Source organism: Squalius cephalus (assembly GCF_949319135.1).
Source record: "Squalius cephalus genome assembly, chromosome: 12".
Classification (NCBI taxonomy): domain Eukaryota; kingdom Metazoa; phylum Chordata; class Actinopteri; order Cypriniformes; family Leuciscidae; genus Squalius; species Squalius cephalus.
Window position 1 is genome coordinate 2713462 of NC_137133.1, and position 20198 is coordinate 2733659.

At 39.6% G+C, this 20198-nt stretch overlaps 2 protein-coding genes and 1 long non-coding RNA gene across 6 annotated transcripts in view; 1 reads left to right on the forward strand and 2 right to left on the reverse strand.

The window, feature by feature from the left end:
• The window catches only part of LOC307168033 (snake venom 5'-nucleotidase-like), a 475297-nt gene that overhangs the window by 93784 nt on the left and 361315 nt on the right, over nucleotides 1-20198 (reverse strand). The gene's annotated exons all lie outside the window — the stretch shown is intronic.
• LOC307168557 lies at nucleotides 4520-6537 on the forward strand. Its single transcript, XR_013822946.1, has 2 exons — nucleotides 4520-5477; nucleotides 5582-6537. It is a non-coding gene; the product is annotated as an uncharacterized lncRNA (long non-coding RNA).
• The window catches only part of ankrd6b (ankyrin repeat domain 6b), a 45332-nt gene continuing 32267 nt past the window's right edge, over nucleotides 7134-20198 (reverse strand). For 2 of the 3 annotated variants that reach the window (XM_079887540.1, XM_079887539.1), the window contains 7 exons: nucleotides 19006-19104; nucleotides 15130-15252; nucleotides 14813-14983; nucleotides 13381-13533; nucleotides 13050-13163; nucleotides 9989-10292; nucleotides 7134-8514 (listed from right to left, as the gene is read on the reverse strand). In XM_079887540.1, coding sequence (XP_079743666.1) covers nucleotides 8021-8514; nucleotides 9989-10292; nucleotides 13050-13163; nucleotides 13381-13533; nucleotides 14813-14983; nucleotides 15130-15252; nucleotides 19006-19104 — 1458 coding nt within the window. In that variant the 3' untranslated portion in view covers nucleotides 7134-8020. The remainder of the gene's footprint in view (nucleotides 8515-9988; nucleotides 10293-13049; nucleotides 13164-13380; nucleotides 13534-14812; nucleotides 14984-15129; nucleotides 15253-19005; nucleotides 19105-20198) is intronic. The other variant, XM_079887541.1, reaches the window with a different exon arrangement.

The following is a 20198-nucleotide window of genomic DNA, read 5'->3' on the forward strand; positions in this document are numbered from 1 at the left end:
TTTATGAATATTTTTCCAAATCTCCGTTGCTGCACATTCAGGGCTTTGTGTGTGTGAGTGCGCGCGCGCGATGACGCAGATTCAAATTCGCCGCCATTACTTTCCCGCTGTTTACTCCCGCCCACAACGGTTAACGTTAGCTGATCAGTCGAGTTTGGGCAAGCGGGAGATTTGAACTCAGTCTAACGTTACTCTCGTGAAGTGGATTGTGAGATCAGCAGTGGTTCAAATCAATCGTATTCGTCAAGAGGCGAGCAGCCGTGACTCTTCTGTAACCTCTGTTGTCAGTCAGTCCGTTTGGCTTCTTTGGAAATAACGCCCTTTTCAGTGAGCCTTGTTCGTCACAGCGGACATCATGCCAACCGATCACCGGCTGAGGTAAGAGTCTCATTATACTAAGTTACATGTGGACGATATTTTATATTACATTTGTGTTACGTTTACAGTTTTCAAGCTAACGTTAGCATTCTTAAATTATGTTCAGTCATAACTGGCGAGAGCTGGAGGGCAAAACACTGAAAATGTAGCATGCGTCTTTACATTTTCCATCTGTTTTAAGAAAGATCAGCTGAACCCACATCTCAAAAGGCCTAAAACAAGCTTTCGTAGACTTGTTATACATATCAAAGTCCGTTTAATTGAGTATAAAATCTTCGTTAATACGCGATAGTATCTGTCAGTAAATCACTCTTATATGGCGGGACATTTTGAAACGCGTCTGGAAGCTGAAAACTCTTCTCTTAAAAAATATCCTGGTTTTAATTATAGTAACCACGTTTTTGGCGGATTTTTATTACCATTTTTAATAACCACAGTTATACTACAAATACAAATAGGCCTACCATGTTTTTTGTTTTGTTTTCTTTGTGGTTAAACCATAGTTAATTTTCGTAAGGGTTAACATGGCTATCTCAAGACTGGTAAGAAAACGAATTCAGTAAATACTGTGCTTGATGACACAGGAAAGCACATGAGACTAGAATATGAACACAACATGATAAATAGCATATTCTGGCTGCATCTGCTTGCCAACACGTAGCTATAGAATGCATATATGTGCATATATTAGGCTTATAAAATAAAAGTTGATTGAATGTTTGTGTTCTGATGAAGAAATGAACTTATCTACATTTTGGATGGCCTGGGGTCATCATAGTAGCCTTTTTCATAGGATACTTTACTTTTGATCATTGGTTATGAAAATTGCATTGATCCAGATGAACAGACAGTTACACCCCTAACGTTAGGTGTCTCAGCTCAAAACTTCACTGCTAGCCTTTCCTGCTCAGCTTCCAGATCATAGTCAGGTTTTGCATTGTCTCAGTGGAACATATTCTTACATGTGTAAATGTAATACTGAGTTGTTAATTTTTTTTTTTTTTTTTTTTGTGATTTCAGGTCAAGTGGAAAGCAGAATGATCATGGCAAACAAGGTATGGGAAGAAGTCATTTAAAGGGGGGGTGAAATGCTCATTTTCACTCAATCTCCTGTTAATCTTGAGTACCTATAGAGTAATATTGCATCCTTCATATCTCCAAAAAGTCTTTTGTTTTATTAAATTTTTAACAGAAAGATAGGCTGTACCGAGTCTTTCCGGAAGCGGCTGGGGGCGGGCCGTGTGGGCGGAGCTTAGCTGTGCTAACGCGCCGAGCTAGTGACAACACACAGAGACATTTGTTCAACAAACAGTTTTACTCACCGTCCGGTTCCAACGCACGACCGCGAACCTTTATCATTGTGACTGCTCGATCCTTAAGCATTAGACGATCTGCAAATCCGTCGATCTGGGCTTTGTTTATAAAACAATCATCGTCGAAATGCAGGGAACAACAGTCTTACACAACTACGTTTATGCTCAGGAAAACAAACTCCATCCACGGGTTCCTTAACGCTGGGTTCTTTGGGAATCTGTGCAGGGTTGTCTTGCCCTGGCAACCAAAAACACACTTCTTTGGTGACATTGACTTCCCAAAAGCCGGGCAGGGCGCTTTGATGGCGAACTGCTTTCACTCTCTTGCTCTAGTCTACGAGTGCGCGCGCGGCCGCGATCTTACCGGAGAAGTGCCCTTAGGACCCATATAAGGAAATTCCGCCCTATCTTACGTAAGACAGAGCCATACTCGAAAAAAACTTTCCGAAACTTGTGACAAACCGGAAGGAGTATTTTTGGAACAAAAATACTCCTTCAAACGTACAACTTAGTTTTTGAAACTTTGTCCATGTTTAGCATGGGAATCCAACTCTTTACCAGTGTAAAAAACTCAGTATGCATGAAATAGCATTTCACCCCCCCTTTAAAATATTGTAATGGCCGAGTCTTCTGATTCCATATGATTGCACTAAAAGTGGCAGAAAATTTAATTTGTTTTATATAGTAACAATTCAATTGTAGAGCTCCGTAATTAAAAATGAATGGAAGTCAATGGAGACATATGACTAGTAAAAATTCATTTGTAGAGCTCTCTAATTGGAATTGTTACTAGTAAGAACTGAATTAGAGAGCTCTCTAATTGTAATTTCTACTAGTAAGAATTCAATTGTAGTGCTCTCTAATTGAATTCTTACTAGTAAAAATGCAATTACGACGAGTAACACTGGGTACAATTTAAGCTAAAACGGCTTGCCATAGATATCTGAAAATGTATTTCTGATATCAATATTATTTCAGATATCTAAAATGGCTTTCTTACTAGTAACAATCACATTCATGATATCAGAAATTAACATTGTCACTAGTGAAAATTGAATTATTGATATCAAAAATGAACATTGTTACTAATTGTTGATATCAAGAATAGACATTTCAACTAGTGACAGTTTAACTCTTGATATCAAAAATAAAGGTTTTTACTAGTAAGAATTGTATTTCTGATATGTGAAACTAGGGATGGGGCCGATCCGATCCAGTATCGGTATCGGGACCCGATACCAGCGTAATTCACGTATCGGATTTTCCCGATCCAACCTGCGGAGATATCCGATATCCATGAGTCATGTCTGCGCTCGCTTTAACGTCTGCTGAAATGACTCCAAAAGTGATTCCCGCCGGCTAGTCTGCTAGCTGGCTGCAAACTGTGGAATGGATTTCCAGAACGGAGGCGCGGCTCAATGAGACGCAGGGTTATGAGACACGCCTCCCGCTCAGGAAATCCATTCCGCAGTTTGCGGCTAGCCAACAACGTCTGCTGTGTGGAAATACTTCAAACTGGAAACACCGCAGAGCAAGACAGCAAAATGTAATGTTTGCAAAGCTGTAATTCAGAGTCTTTTGAAGCTCCCTCGCGTCGTACAACACAACGAACGCAATCAAACATTTAAAAAAGCACCACGTTACTGTGCGTTCACACCAAATGCGAATAGCGCGTCAAATTCGCGTCTACCGCGTCTATTTTGAATCCATTCGCGCGTCCAGAGAAAAATTGACGTGCGTAAAAAGTAAAAGTTTGAAACGAAATTGACGCGCATCTGAGGCTAAATCCGCTTGTTTGTTTGCACGATGCTGACGTTGATCGAGCATTTACTGCATCGGAGCGAGGATCACTCTTCAGATAGTGCGTGTGTAAGATGTTTAACGTTAACGTTACACTTGCACTTTTCTTATATTTCAAGACGCAAGTATTTGACATTTTGGGAATGTAATAAATATTGACATCATGACAATCAATTTGAAACCCCAATTGCATATTTGTTTTCAGAATGGGATTTTTCCTGTTAACAGGATTTCCTGTTTTTCTGACCTCCTTTTCTGACCTTATACTTACCTCAAGTTGCCTTTTGGGACATACATGCATGTACATGTACACGTACATGTACTATATATAACATATCATTACTTGCTTGTTGAGAGAAGTTTATTTCAGCATCATATAAAATAAACAATAATGATAATAATAATATTAAAGCAAACACAGCTCTGGTATCGGAATAGTATCGGTATCGGCCGATATCCAAATTCAGGTATCGGGATCGGATCGGAAGTGAAAAAATGTGGATCGGTGCATCCCTATGTGAAACTGGAATTTCAACTAGTAAGAAATCAATTCTTGATATCAACAATGGATTTTGAATGGCAGCCTATGGTGACGTTTCACTAGTGAAAATACAATTACAGATATCAAGAATTATAGTTTTTACTAGTGGAAATGTAATTTCTGATATCAAAAATTGCCATTGTTATAGTAGAAATCTAATTCCTGATATCAATAACTATCATTTTAACTAGTAAAAATTGAATTGTTGATATCAAGAATTAGTATCCTGGAAATGAATAAAAGTTAAAACGGCTTGCCATACTACGGTGAAGCTGCGAGGAGAGATGATGTTGTGTAACTGCATTTGTTGGTGGAAATGTGCAAACTGTTAGCCATTGTTTTCTTGTATGTAAACTACTCAAAGGCAAGTCATATTATATAAACAGTCTATGTATGAAGCAATACAATATTAATGTTGTGATGTGGGAAGTGCATGTACTGGATAATTTAGACACAAAAATCGGCCTTTATGGCCACACGACTGCTTATGGTCTACAAATGTACACGGATGTAGTTTATTAAACATTAATCTTTGATTTACAGATCATACAGCTGTATGACATAGTAAATAATGTCTTTCCCTTTGAAGCAGCTGTAAACAATTATAGTTATAACAACAAATAACAAAAAGTGTGTACATTACATAGGCTATTAGTTATTAGCGTTTGTCAAGACAGTCAAAACATTGATTACATAGTTCAAAATCAACAGCAAAAGCCACTGGCAACGAAGAAACAGCTTTCTCTGGCGGTTTGAAGTCAGTCACCATGATTTCTCTCTTTTTAACAGTACTAACAACAACGATCTACAGGTTACAGGTTCAGTCTTCAGTGTCTTGATGGAATCAGTCACCACTTGTGGATCTTTAAAGTCCACATGAAATGGCACTCGCTGGGCTCAGCTGATTGATTGGGGAAAAGTGTCAGGGCTTTCATTTTTTTTGCTGTCTTCACCACACCAAATTTTTCCCTACCCATGTGTTCTGAATTTTATGGAAGCTTGTTTCCGCCACTGAATAATAAATAAATAATAATAATTGCGACTTTTTATCTCACAATTCTGACTTTTTTTCTCACAATTGCGAGAAATAAAGTCGCAATTCTGAGAAATAAAGTCACAATTCTGAGAAATGAAGTCGCAATTCTGAGAAATAAAGTCGCATTTCTGAGAAATAAAGTCGCAATTCTGAGAAATAAAGTCGCAATTGGGAGATATAAAGTCCCAATTGGGAGATATAAAGTTGCAATTCTGAGAAATAGTCGCAATTCTGAGAAATAAAGTCGCAATTAGGAGATATAAAGTCGCAATTCTGAGAAATAAAGTCGCAATTCTGAGATATAAAGTCGCAATTGGGAGATATAAAGTCGCAATTCTGAGAAATAAAGTCGCAATTGGGAGATATAAAGTCGCAATTGGGAGATATAAAGTCGCAATTCTGAGAAATAGTCGCAATTCTGAGAAATAAAGTCGCAATTGGGAGATATAGGCCTAAAGTCGCAATTCTGAGAAATAAAGTCGCAATTCTAAGATATAAAGTCGCAATTGGGAGATATAAAGTCGCAATTCTGAGAAATAAAGTCGCAATTGGGAGATATAAAGTCGCAATTGGGAGATATAAAGTCGCAATTCTGAGAAATAGTCGCAATTCTGAGAAATAAAGTCGCAATTGGGAGATATAAAGTCGCAATTCTGAGAAATAAAGTCGCAATTCTAAGATATAAAGTCGCAATTGGGAGATATAAAGTCGCAATTGCATGTTATAAAGTCAGAATTCTGAGGTAAAAAAAAAAAGTCTGTCTTTTTTTTTCCTTAGAATTGAACTTTATCTCACAATTGTGAGTTTATATCTCACAATTCTGAGAAAAGATGTCAGAATTGCGAGATATAAACTCGCAATTATGAGTTCTAAAGTCAGAATTGCGTGATATAAAGTCGCAATTGCGAGAAAAAAAGTCAGAATTCTGACTTTATAACACGCAATTGCAACTTTATTTCACGCAATTCTGACTTTATATCGCACAATTCTGAGATAAAAAGTCACAATTATCTTTTAAAATGTTTTATTTTGTGGCGGAAACAAGCTTCCATAGAATTTTGTTGAATGAATGATTAAAAAAAAAAAAATGTTAAATTATATTATTTATCTACCAATATTGTGCAAATGAAATATGAAAAATCCACACATGTAAATCTGTTTACAAACACTTATTTCATCATGTGTTCTTAAGACTTTCATAACAGACATTAAACATCACAGGTTAAGACCTTTCATTTTGTGCAAGACAGTCGATGTACAAAGACATTACAAAATAAACTAATACTTGTTTTTATCACAGATGCTGTGATAGATTTTGTTACTCTTATTTTGTCACCGTTCCATTGTTCACTGATTTTATACGATCTGTCAAACCTCCATTAAAATAGCGGCGTAATTGAATTTAGTAATTTTCTTTTCACCAAATTTGAGTATTAAAAACCAGAAGCGCTTTATGAAAGAGGTAAAAACCTGGAGTTTCAACAGACCTTTGGTGGCGATGGTTTGTCATGATATGATGACTGTAAAGCCAGACACATAATCCATCAAGTACACAAATGCAGACGCTAAGTCTTGAACAGGGCTTTGAAAGCATGGCAACTTTGTTCTTGCTTTTCATTCAACAAACCCGAGCAGACAGTTTTATGCTAAGGCCTACAGTGCACTTTAGCAGTGGCGTTCGTTCCGGAAGTATTTTTTCCATTATAAAAAAAAAAACGAAAAGAAAAAATGAATCAAGCCATCCAGCGACAAGGTGTATCACAACAGTACAAACTTTGATTTGAAGCAAAAAAATGATTAGAGAATTGGACAAAAAGAGAAGACTGTATAGCTTTAATGAGTGAACGAACTACAATCCCATGAAGCATTGCAAATGTCAAATCGAATTAAAAATGGAGACATAAAAACTACTCATTTAAAGTTGTTGATGAATATCTATTGAAAGTTTATTGCAAAATGTGCATATATATATATATATATATATATATATATATATATATATATATATATATATATATATATATATATATATATACACACACACACAAATATTAAAAGTCAACATGAAACCGACGATAGTCTTTTCCTATTGTGACGTATATCCGAGTGAAACGGCTTCCGGAATGAGAAAAATGTAGGGCGGGACTTTCGCCCTTTGGGAATTGCCTGGATTGTAGGAAATTGGGCATTGCTAACGAAATACGGAGGCAGATCTGAGAGCCAGTTTGTAGTCAGTCATGAAGGATATTTACGAGACAGGAGGAGGTTAATGTTTTTGATTAAAGATGACGAGGGCATTTGTATTTAAAAAATAATGACGTGCAGGGATAAATTATTTATAATAAACAGCAACATTCTGTAAAAAATCAATATATCAATTTTGATTTCATGGCGACTTTTAAGTACATTGACAGCATCACGAGACCGACTGGATTACAGTCATTTGCAGTGCATCATGGTAGTGGGCGTTCCCTACACACTCTTACTGGTGGAAGTTTTAGGACAGCATAATGAGAAATGTCGTTTTTCACCATGAGTTCAGCTGTTAAACAAGTATTTTAAAAACAAGTTGAAATATGCTTTTGTTGAATCCATCCGTTCACATTATAACATCAATTAACAACCTTGTATCTCACCATAGTTCTGTCTTTAAAGGTTAATAAGATATTGGAGAAAAATGAATTGGATTTTGACTGTTGCGCTCTATGGCACTCCTTGTGGCAGCGCTGAGAAAGCATTGCTACTTGCCCTCCTTTATGAATTGTGTTTTGGCAAATTTCAGATCATGTTTGCATTCAAGCACTAGCGTAGAGTATGTTTCGGCTCAAACTCTGTTCAGATGCTTTGTTACTTCAGTGTTAACTACATGTGTTAGCTGCTCTATCGAACTTCACTAATCCATCGGGAACCTCGTGAGTTACAGTGTCTGCTACACCAGTGGCGTCTTACACACTAGCTCTCCTCCTGTTTGCTAGTCCTCAGTAGTCTGAGTTCATCCTCAAGGTAGCTTATTCTGTCCAGCAGGGCGGCTCTGTCGGCTTCAGCCCTCTGGTTGGCTCGCCATCTTGCTTCCTCGATCTTCCGCTCATACCAGCGCTCCATCTGCAGGGTCACCGCCTCGAAGAAGTACTGCGTGACCTCCAGCGCGTGCATGTTCTCCCGCTCCTGGGCGAAGGAAGCCTCGGCGGGGCGCCGCTCTCCTGAACTCGCCAAGGCTTGTGCGTTTGGTTTGGTCTTTGCTTTCTGTTGGGTGCGTCTTTTGAGGTTCCTGTGCTCGAGCGCACACTTCTGCTCACAGCCCTGATCCGGGACGCGTCTCGGCTCCAGACTCGAGTCCTGAGGCTCATCCTGCACTCGATGAGGGTCACTACAGGCCCGAGATCGCTGTTTAGGCCGGACTATACAAGGAGACTGGGGCGCAGACTGATTTTGTGACGACTGCTTATCTAAAAAGACAGAGAAAAGCTTGAGAAGATTTCGTCCTGTAATAAGTAACATGCACATTGACACTAGCACCAGCTGCAACATAGGCTACGTTCAGACTCAGTTCAAATCTGATTTTTGTGCATATCCGACTGAAATCAGATTTAGAATTAGCTAATGTGAACAGCAAAAGATTACATGAAATGCGATTTTTACAAATCTGTTTCTATCTACATTCATATACATGTTAAAATCCCCCCCCCCCCCCATATATATATATATCATTATTATGGAGTCTTCATTACTCCAGTCTTCAGTGTCACATGATCCTTCAGAAATCATTCTAATATGATGATTTGATGCCCAAGAAACATTTATGATTATTATCAGTGTTGAAAACAGTTTTTTACATTTTTATTTCATGATGCTATGATGAATAGAAAGTTCAAAAGAACAACATTTATCTGAAATCTAAAGCTTTTGTAACATTAAACACTACCTTTCAAAAGTTTGGGGTCAGTAAGAATTTTAATTTTATTTTTGGGGGAAAGAAATGAAATAAATCAATACTTTTATTCATCAAGGATGAGTTAAACTGATCAAAAGTTACAGTAAAGACATTTATAATGTTAGAAAATATTCTATTTTAAATAAATGCTGTTCTTTTGAACTTTCTATTCATCAAAGAATTTTGAAAAAAATTTGTACACAACTGTTTTCAACATTGATAATAATAATAAATGTTTCTTGATCATCAAATCATCATATTAGAGTGATTTCTGAAGGATCATGTGACACTGAAGACTGGAGTAATGATGCTGAACATTCAGCTTGGATCACAGGAATAAATTACAGTTTAAAATATATTAAAATAGAAAACAGTCATTTTAAATTGTCATAATATTTCACAATATTACTGTTTTTTTTATTGTTTTTTTATCAAACAAATGCAGCCTTGGTGAGCAGAAGAGACTTCTTTTAAAAACATAAAAAAATGACCCCAAACTGTTGAACGGTAGTGTGTATAATATGTATAATGAGCAGCTGCGTTTGAATGGAGCGAGAGAGAGCACATCCGTCCACAGTGTGATACGAGAGACATGAAAGAAGCGTCTGCAAGAACTCGTTTGCAACAGTTTTTGATGTATTTATATGTATAAGAAAAAAATTATTGATGATTATTAACAATGATTCATTGAGTAAATAATATTGTCTGCTATATCCTTCCATACGTGTTCAGTGTAAATAATATTGTCAGTGTTGTATATTTTACTTATAATAACCCTACATCACATATTTATATTATATAACACTTATATAAGCCTTTAACTGAATGAGGACAAACACAGGAAATGCATTAATGCTGCATGTAGCTCTCTCTACGCGAGATGAGCCAGAAAACCTGTGTTGCTCATCTGCCTCTGTAAGAGCAAAAGAAACAGTTGAATGTGTGAGTAAGTGTGCATTCATCCACGCAGTCCTGAGTGAGTGTCCTACCCGGCGAGACGTCCACCTCGATCACGTAGTAACTGGCAGGTCCGTCTTCAGGACACGTGCTCGCCGCTGCCGTCTCTCCTCCGTCTTTCGGCTCGGGCTGGTTTGCTGATGGAGAGTAACATGCTCTGCCCCCAGATGTGTCCGGTACAGCTGTGTGGGAATGGGGATCCCAATCCGAAAGCGTGTCGGTGAGGGACGAGGAGCGCCGTAACTTGGAGTCGCAGCGATCGCCAGAGAGACGCGTCTCCAAACTTTGGATCTTAGAAAGGCACCAGTTCTTGATATCGTTGACCACTGAAGCCTGCTTACAAAGAGAGAGACGGAATAAATCAGAGGTGCCCAACCCTGGTCCTGCCGATCGACTGTCCTGCACAGTTTATCTCCAACCCTAATCAAACACACTTGAAGCAACCAATTAGCATCTTCAGGATTGCTTGAAAATTAAAGGCCGGTGTGTTTGATTAGGGTTGGAGATGAACTGTGCAGGACAGTCGATCGGCAGGAGCAGGATTGGGCACCCCTGGAATAAATAATCCAAAGATTAGCCCATGATAATTCATATTAGGAATGACAAGAAAACTAGAATCCATGTAAGAGTTGATATTTATAAGACCGTGTCATTCAGTCACTTATAATTAATCTGCAGATAGCTGAGATGTACAGTACTGTGCAAATTGAAATAATTGTAATAATCCAGTGAGATTTGTGTATGCACAAGGAGTCTGACAGCAGCCGGTCTGATCTGATCTCACCATAATCGAGTCCGTCTGTGATTACATGAAGAAACAGAAGAAACTGAGACAGACTAAATCCAGAAGAACTGCGGGAATGTCTCCGAGACGCTTGAAGAAACCTTCCTGCAAAGCTTCCTGAGAAACTATGCGCAAGCGTACCTGGACAAAAGCCGCTTTAAACGCAAAGGGTCGTTACACCATATATTGATTTGAATTAGTTAATAGAAGTTAAATCATAAATAAATTCAATTTGTGATTTTATTTTTGAAAGCATTCTCACTTTACAGCATTTTAACACAAGTGCCAGTGCTTTTCACAGTAGCTTTGCAGGAAGGTTTCTTCAAGGATCTCGGAGACGTTCCCGCAGTTCTTCTGGATTTAGTCTGTCTCAGTTTCTTCTGTTTCTTCATGTAATCACAGACGGACTCGATGATGGTGAGATCAGATAAGACCGGCTGTTGTCAGACTCCTTGTGCATACACAAATCTCACTGGATTATTACAATTAATGGCAAAAAGAATGTTTGGAAATGTAAACTGATATTTGTAATACTGTACATCAAATATCATTACAGGGAAGAATAATCTCCAGATTATTAGCTGTATCGCCACGCCCCAAATGAGCCTGAACACTTATAAGCCAGATATTGTTCCTTTTACATCTGGACAAAGACAAAGTGCATTCTATCTAAGTCCCGTTCAAGGAGAGTCTGTTCACTCAACGCCTCCGGACAGCTGTTTCAGGCATTCAAGGCCGAGTCCTGTCTATGGGAATCCTGAAATCTCAGACACCGCCGGCCAAACTCATAATTAAATAACGTTTTGAATCAGCAACAAGATCTGACATGAATTGTCCCATAAATGTTGTTTCTCAAAGTTTGCTCAAAGTCTATATTACCGCTTGATGGCGTCATTAAACATGCGTCTCAGGCTTATAATGGCAAACGCACGTCTCAGGCTTATAATGGCAAACGCACGTCTCAGGCTTATAATGGCAAATGCACGTCTCAGGCTTATAATGGCAAATGCACGTCTCAGGCTTATAATGGCACCTGCAGTGACACTGCATCTGAAACCGCATACTCCTCTACTATATAGTAGAAGAAAAACAGTATATGACAAAAGAAGTATGTCTGAGTTTACAGAACTCATAAGAGTAGCAGAAAGTACCCGGATGACCTCCAACGGTGAGATTCTGAAGTGTGCATATCCATATACTCATATCCCATGAGGCCACGGGAGAGGATTTGTGAATGAAGGTGAAGCAACGCAACTGACGCTTGTAGGTCACATGATAATGACAACATGGCGAATTAACTACCTCCAGATCACATTCATACTATAAGAAAATACTCTGTGATGTCAATATGAGCGCACCATCTCGGTTTATCAAAGTCTTTGTCTCTGTTTTTAAAGCATGTAAAACATATAGGGCCCTATTTTAACAATCTGAAACACAAGTATCAAATGTGAAACGCAAGTAACTTTGTGGGTGGATCTCTGTTGCTATTATACCGGCGGGATAAATGACTCTTGCGCCCGATGCAAATCTAAAATGTGTTGGTCTGAAGTAGCTTCATTACTCATAGGTGTGGTTTGGGCGTAGCGTGAAATAAACCAATCAGAGCGACATCTCACATTCCCTTTAAGAGCAGGCGCGCTTGTTCCATGGCGGATTGCTATTATAACGGCAGATTTGCAGGAGCGGTTCACAGCCGAGGAGACCGACGTTCTCGTCAGGGCCGTAAAACACAGAGAAGTGACATTGGGGATGGAGAAACACACCCAAATTAGCTTCGGTTAAACAGGCGTATAATAATTTGGGTAAATGTGTAAGCTAGATTTATGCCTATTTTTCACATCTTCATGGACACAACAATGATTTCCCTCGTGTGGTAATATTTTTCCTTGTAATAATGTATGATTTGCAAAAATGAAAACTGCTGCGTCTGTGTAGATGAGAGAAGCAAAGTGTATGCGTGTTGTGCACACGCTACATTATGGCCAAGCATGAGCCCTTAAAATAGCATCTGAATAACACGCCACTGATTTTAGACTCGGTTTCTCCTGGTCAGTGGCGGAATTGTTTTCTGAAACTGCAAAATAGCACCAGGGAACGTTTGCGCTGGAACACGCCTCCTCTTTTCCCTGAACCGCCCCCGGGAGCGCAAGTTCATTCCCTAATTTACAGACGTGCGTCTGTGGAGGGAAAAGTCCGCTGTGCGCGGGTGCAAAATAGGAATGATACATGCGTCATGTACAAAGTCAATTGCGCTGGGTGCAAGATAGGGCCCATTATGTTTATGCACATTTTCTGTTGAAATGTACCTGTCTTTTTTCTCCCTCCAGGCGTTCCTGTACGGCTCTCTTGTCAATGCGATGTAAACATTCAGTCCTCTCAGCGGACACTCTCTCTAAAGTGATCTTATCTAGAGCTCTGATCTGAAAATCAACACACAATTATCAATCCCACATCAACATTTAAATAACAGATAGATATAGGTGGAAGCAGAATGATTAACAGTTGAAATTATGGGCTGCTGAAGTTGGATGGGTTATCTTTTCAGATATCGATATAAGTCAATACAGGCCACAGCCATAAAAGTTCATTAGCTTGAGTCTGGGAAATGTTTTGACAAACCCAACATTGTGTACGCACCTGGTGTTTGTTCTTGCGGTCCAGTTGGCCCATCTTGCTGTTCATGAGCTCTTGTACAGTGTGAATCTCTGACTGTATCTCCTCTTTAGTGGCCATGAGCTGGTTCTCCAGTTTATTAATGAGAGGCTCACACCTGCAGCCATTCAGTGGGGCCTTTAATGGAAATAACACATATTCAAGAGTCAAAAATACATGAAAATGTTTCTCTGACCATTTACTGCACAAGATATTTGCCATTTTTCACAGTTTGGAGAAAATGTTGAATAAGCCTTGGGACTTGCAGACAGAAACGGGTTCTTCCTAGCAGTTTTGAATTAGTTTACAAATAAAATTAAATGGATTATTTCTGAATGAATTGTGTGGTAAGGACACCTAATAATGCTATTCTCAGACCATGATGTAAAATCTTAAAATTAACAAAATGTTCTTTAAACTGCACTGTTAAACATTTCAGTGTGAAATTACAGTATATTCCAGGTTAATAACTGCATTACTTTCACAGTAATATCACAGTAGGACTTTTCCTGTATCAAACTGCTCTCTCAGACATTTCTTGTAAAATCTACAGTACTTTACTGGCAATTTTAGTCAAGTTTTTATAATTGTGCTGTAAAAAAATAAATAAAAACTTGGCACCCAGCATGCAGTGCGGCATGAATAGATTATGCCGTGGAGTTTCTTGATTCTTGTTGGTTTTATCTGTGCTTGGTTTTATTTTTGCTTCGCTTTTAGCAGGTTGTGTTGTTTATTTTGTAATGTTCAGAGTTTATTTGTATTTATTGATCTTTTAAAGATTAATCTCAGCAGCTGCTTCACTATTGTGAAATATCCATCAACAAACAATTATGAATTTGAAATAAGATATTGGTAAATCTTCATGCTTAAATAATGCTAAAATACTCGTGCTAAGAATAGTTTGACTAAAATATTTTATATTGTTTAAACAAATGTTTTCATTTGTCACACTTCTGACTTGGCTAGATCATACATTTGAATATGAACACACAAGGTCCACGATCCCATCTAATGAAACACTGATCACCATTAGGGCGACTTCAAAACAATTCCAGTACTAAACATTACAATTTCTTACAGTGGCATGATTAAAGACAACTTTATAATGTGAAATCACAGTAAAACAAGAGCAGTAAATTACTGTGATGTCAGCACAGCCGTTTGTAATAAAATGACCCAGCATGCATTAATGACTACAGTAATTCATTGTAAAATAATACTCTTTAATCCTGTAAATTCCTGGCATTTTTTAACAGTGTGGCACTGGCCCAGGCAGAGATGTGCGTCATGTGTAACCCAAGCATACAAATATACGCTAAAGGTTGTTTGACAGTCTAAATAATTAAAGTTTTCAGTGGAGTGCTAACTGAGAAATGAATGAGTTTAATCTGATTGTGAAACAGCTTTGGTTCCTTGCCTGCATGATCTTGCCATCTTTGCCTCTGTAGAGAGTATAGAGCTGGTAAGCCTTGTAGTTATGAGGAGGAGGAGGAGGAGCAGCTGAGGGACTTGATCTCTCTGCTTTACTCTTCTTCTTATGATCGCTGTGTTTATTCTGTCTTCGAATAAGGGCATCTGATGGGGACAGCTGCAAACAAACACATAGTACACAATCCATGAGATATGAGAACGTAGGGAGCTGTTTAACATGAGAAAACACAGTCAATGGAAGCAGCAATTGTTAGGAGTCCAGAAATATCCAGCTGATTATACATTAAAAGAGAAAATGCACACCCTCTCTTTGGCCTTCTTGTCGCTGGTTTTGTTTGGTCTTGTCGCCTCTGTGACGAACCCTGTGTCGTTGTGGCGGAGAGAGCTGTCACTGCCGTGAGTGTGATTGGCTGGAGAGACACTGTCCTGCACAAACACACGAGTACAGGCACAGCATTTACAGTGACCAGCAAAGTCCACAGACAACAGAACTGTGTTAAACACAACTGAGAGTACTACACATTTATTGTAGCGACAGATCTTTTCTTCCATATTGTGACGAAAAAGTAAAATGTGTGTCTGGGACTTGCACTGTGCACTGGTTGTTGATTGGATGTTGAGATGTGGGCGTGGCACTCAGAAGTGGAGGCGGAGCTGAACGTGAGCATGCAGGAGCGGGTTTGAGCGAACGGTTTACACCTGGTATTAAGATGCGTTTTGGTGGATCGGATCACAAGTAAATACAGGTGTAATCGGGGTCTGAAGTGTTTTGAGCTCGTCCACTTTCCAACACTTCCAGAGGTAGTTGAAAACACATTCGACTGGATTACTTTGGTAGTGTAAACACTCATGTGGTCGAATGCGTTTGAACAGCCACAAAAGACCGTCTTCTCTCCATCTACTGACCTAATGCATAAACATGGGAAGAGCTCTAGACAGACGGGATTTAAACTTTAACAAGATTAAAGACCCAAGTTTGGTTTGAAGAGGAAAAATGTACCAAGCACAATGTTCTCTCCTCACCATTTCTGATTTCTAACACACACTCACAGCGTTCGGCTGGTCTTGCGTCTGTCAGAGCAGAAACTAAAGCTGATGATCTCCATGTGTTTATCCAGTCGTCTCCGGGCGCGTTCATATAAACTGTGTGAGCTTATTTGTCCATTAGATTGAAAGATCTGCAAAAGCCCAAACATTTACCCGCCCATAGACCCTCCCCCCGAAGAAATCAGGACAGAAGTGTTTGAAAGTGGACAAAAGAGACGGATTAAACACCAGATGTAAACGGGAACGTGTCTCCCTCGTCTACTTGTGATCCGATCGACCAAAACACATCTTAATTCCAGGTGTAAACAGGGTATAAATGAAGTCCTGCACAAATCACCAGAGCGAAGCATGTCATTTTCACAGGAAGGTCCAGTTAGGCCGACTTTAATAATGGGCGGGCATGTGTAGAACTATGAATAATGGATGTTCAAATTCTACTGAGACTAGTTGCGCTCTCTGTTCTGCGGTCAGAGACTCTGCATGGGTCAGGCAATGAACTGAAAAACGCCTTTCCCTTCCAGAACTCAGTGTGTCACCGCACATTTGGTGTCTCTATTTAACAACTGTCTGAAATAATGTCTTGTGTACAATTGTTTGTACTCTGGTTCGAGGTTTCTTTGTCCAGATGTGTAAAAGCTTTATTTTTCAAGTCTAAACTATAACAGAGATGAACTGCTGACACAACATCCAAGTGTGATTCATTTCAACAACTGCACATCTATGATATAGCAACAGATTTGTTGACTGCACTACAGATTTATATCACGTTTTAGACATTTTCAAACTAGTAATGTTGACTTGGGCTGTTACTATGTTATTGCTGTAGTAGTTCTACACACTAAACTCAGGATGAAAACCTGAAAATGTTCTGAGATACACATGGAACAATCTTAATTTTGTTATGCACATTGTCTTATAACTGTGGGAGTATAAATGTTGAATTATTAAAGGTTCTGTCATTAATTATTGCTTACATAGCATTCAGTGATGGCATGTTTCGCAGACCTCCCTTGACAGCTCCCCAACCGACCGGCAGTCACTCAAACGGCCGATAGGACGGTCAGGCCCTTTCCATGTGTCCATAGGAACCCGGTCATTCCTCTCATGTAAGTCACAGAAAAGGATCTTCACCAGCTCTTCTCCCACTACTTGTGGGCCGGCCAGAAGGCAGTCTGAGAGTGGAAAGAGGCGCAAAACTCTTTGCCTCTGGAATTCCTCCTTAATCCACGTATCCAGAGGAGGAGGACCTTCACCGACACTGGCTGATCCTATGGGACTGAGGCCAAGAACTCCCCTCATGCATGACAAGCTATTTGAATTTGTAGAGCAGACACCAAGCGGTGAGGCATACTGCCTCGATGTTTTACACATGGGCCGTCCGAAAAACAAACACTCAAGGGCCAGTTCCAGCTGGAAGGCCTTCCACAAGTTTTCGAATCCCCCGAGCCCCTTCTGGTGGTGCAGAAGATCATAGAGCGTGCTACTCAGGTACGTAGCAATTGGCTTGACAATATGCCTTAAACCAAGGCCATCGTCGTTGTCCTTAAAAGGTAGGAGCATCGGCACGGTCTCAAACAAATTGTCAAGCATCATTTGGTCGAAAAAACGGAGAGCATCAACAACCTCAGGGAAGCCAGGCCAAACAAGGAAAACTCCCTCCAGTCGCACAAAGGTCCTTGCACTAGTTTTGATTGTCAGATCGTCCATGTGGTCCACATATGTTTTGGCATCCTTGAGAAGCATCCGCCGATGCTTCTCGATATGGAGATCGCATGTTGTTATCACCCGACTCACAGGGTGCTTAGCAGGGGTGGCCTGGTGACAGTGTGGAGTCACTGCATACAATTGTAAGAAGTTTACCTTACAATTGTCATGACGCACAACCTGGTCGAGGATATCGCTGACATCCATTGGCATTTGCTCAAGGTTACTTTGAAAGTTGACACTTTCAGCCATGGAGTAGACTGGGAACAGAGTGCCACGTTCTCCAACCACCTCCTGGAGCCCACACCTTGACCACAAGAGGTCAACACTTGCATCCTGAGAATGAATGTTGCAAGCAACATGATATGACACATTGACTATGCCATTTGGATGAACAAGCTTGCTCAGATCAAAGGGGCGATCATCCTTTTGACCAAATTTACTTATTGTGAGAATGATCGCCATATCAATGTCCTCATTGACAGCCAGGAGTGATTCGTGGAAGAGCCGGAGGATGAATTTCTGGTCCTCATGCAGAATATTCATCTTGCCCAAGTTTGTGAGAGGATTCTTCATTATGGTAGGTCGCTCCAGATCTTGTGGCGACAGACTTCTGAGTCTCAACGAGAAGTGATTGAATAGGGTATTAATCAGGCCAATGGCATGGGCCTTGACATCCAACTCACTCCTGAACATAGGGTGAGCGCTGTTCTGGTTAGCAGGGACACAGGTTAGATGGAGGAAATATCCCCCATCAACAAAGGTCAAGACATTCCCCACACTTTTTCGGAGAGCACTGACCCCGTCAGCACTGTAGTGTGTAAGGTCCAGATGTTTCTTCATCAGGTGCCAGTGGTTGCACACTTTGGACCCGTCAACTTTTCCGACAAACAGGTAATAAACCCCAGCAGTGATATAGCTAACATCTGCTAGCTGAACCACAATCCCATCAAAGTCGTACCTGTAGTACAGCGACTCAGAAGCATCATCAACAATTGAGGCGAAAAGTGGAACCTGGACTGACTCATCCCTCAAAAATTCTTCAGTGTTTCTGAATCTATAGTAAGATGTCAGCAATCCCTTTGTATTCTCTCGGGAAGCCACATCAAATGGCTCATTTTCATCGCTAAAGGACAAATTAAACATGAATTAACAACAAATGTTGTTACACTACACTATTAAAAAAAACACTAAACATTTAATTTATAATGTTAAACACCCTTTGAAAGATGGCTGATATGTTTACTTTTACTTTCGTTTTCAGTTTGGGGTTAAATCAACACAAGCCACAGAAAAACAGCTCATTTTCATCCATAAAACGCAAATTAAACCTGTAATGTAAATTAAACCTGTAAACGCAAATTAAACCTGTAAATTAAACCTGCAAATTAATTCTGTATGATCGTGAGAGTAGTTTTGCTCCTCTACCTTTCTCGGCAGCATCTCCTCGCGAGGGACCGACTGCGCTCGACCCTCAGTCTTCATCTTGTCCCTCCTCTTCCTCACAGTACGTCCTCGAGTGAAGCTCTGCGTGCACATACAGACATACACACATTAAGGCAAATGTTGCTGGTCTTAATTCTTAACACAACTAAATGTTAAGCTGAAGAGTGTATTACATGTAAATTGTTACATGTTAAAGGGAAAGTAAATAACAAAGAAATAAATAATAAAATAAATCTTTATGACTGACTTTCTTCAAGTGAAACACAAAAAGGAGTTTTATTTATTTTTTGCACATGTAGGCTAATTGAAGTTAATGGGATGTGGTGTTGCTCTGCACCCCATTACATTGTTTTGTGTGTGTGTGTGTGTGTGTGTGTTCCAGAGAAGAAAGTCATACAGATTTTGACTGAAATAAGGCTTTCCACCAAAGTGTTTTTAGTTATTTGAAAACGCCAGATGCTCTTCTTGGCTATTTTTTGTCAGTTTTTTCAGTCAACATACTTTGGTTGCTGTGTAAGGTATTTGTTCTGTCTCTCGTTTTAAAGGGGACATATCATGCTAAATCCAATTTTTTTAGCCCTTAAATGCATTTTGTTGTATATTTGGAGTGTTTAGAAGTACAGAAAAGTTGAAATTATTCTCTTCAGGTGCTTCGTTGATATCTTTATATTCTGTTTTGGCCTTATTTTTCAACCTGTTCCGATTTTTCTGTTATCTATGACGTTTTGTGAACTATTACGTCACAGTATTTGCAGCGGAACTGCCAAATAAGGACATTGACTTCCAGCCCAACACTTTGAGCAATCCGCCATTTTTATTTCTCACTGCAATTTTGTAGTCCAAGCTAAAAGATGCAGAAGTTGCGAGAGGGTAAGTTAAAATGTTCGGTTGTTGGATGTAGTAATCCACACGCTTCATTACACCGTCTAATGTAGATGAACTGCTGCGCTTGTGACAGGGCGCATGTTTAACTGAAAGAACGAGCAGAGAGAGAGAGACCCGGTCGCGCGCGCACTCTCTCTCTTCGGAGCCAGGCGAAAGTGTAAACAAGACACCGTCTCCAAACTACGCTGTCTTGCTCTCTCTCCCTCGCACATATTAATCAAAATAAATCGAGACGGCGGTAAAAGGTCGGAAGACCAAAGTTTCATGTGTAAATACAGTAACACACCATT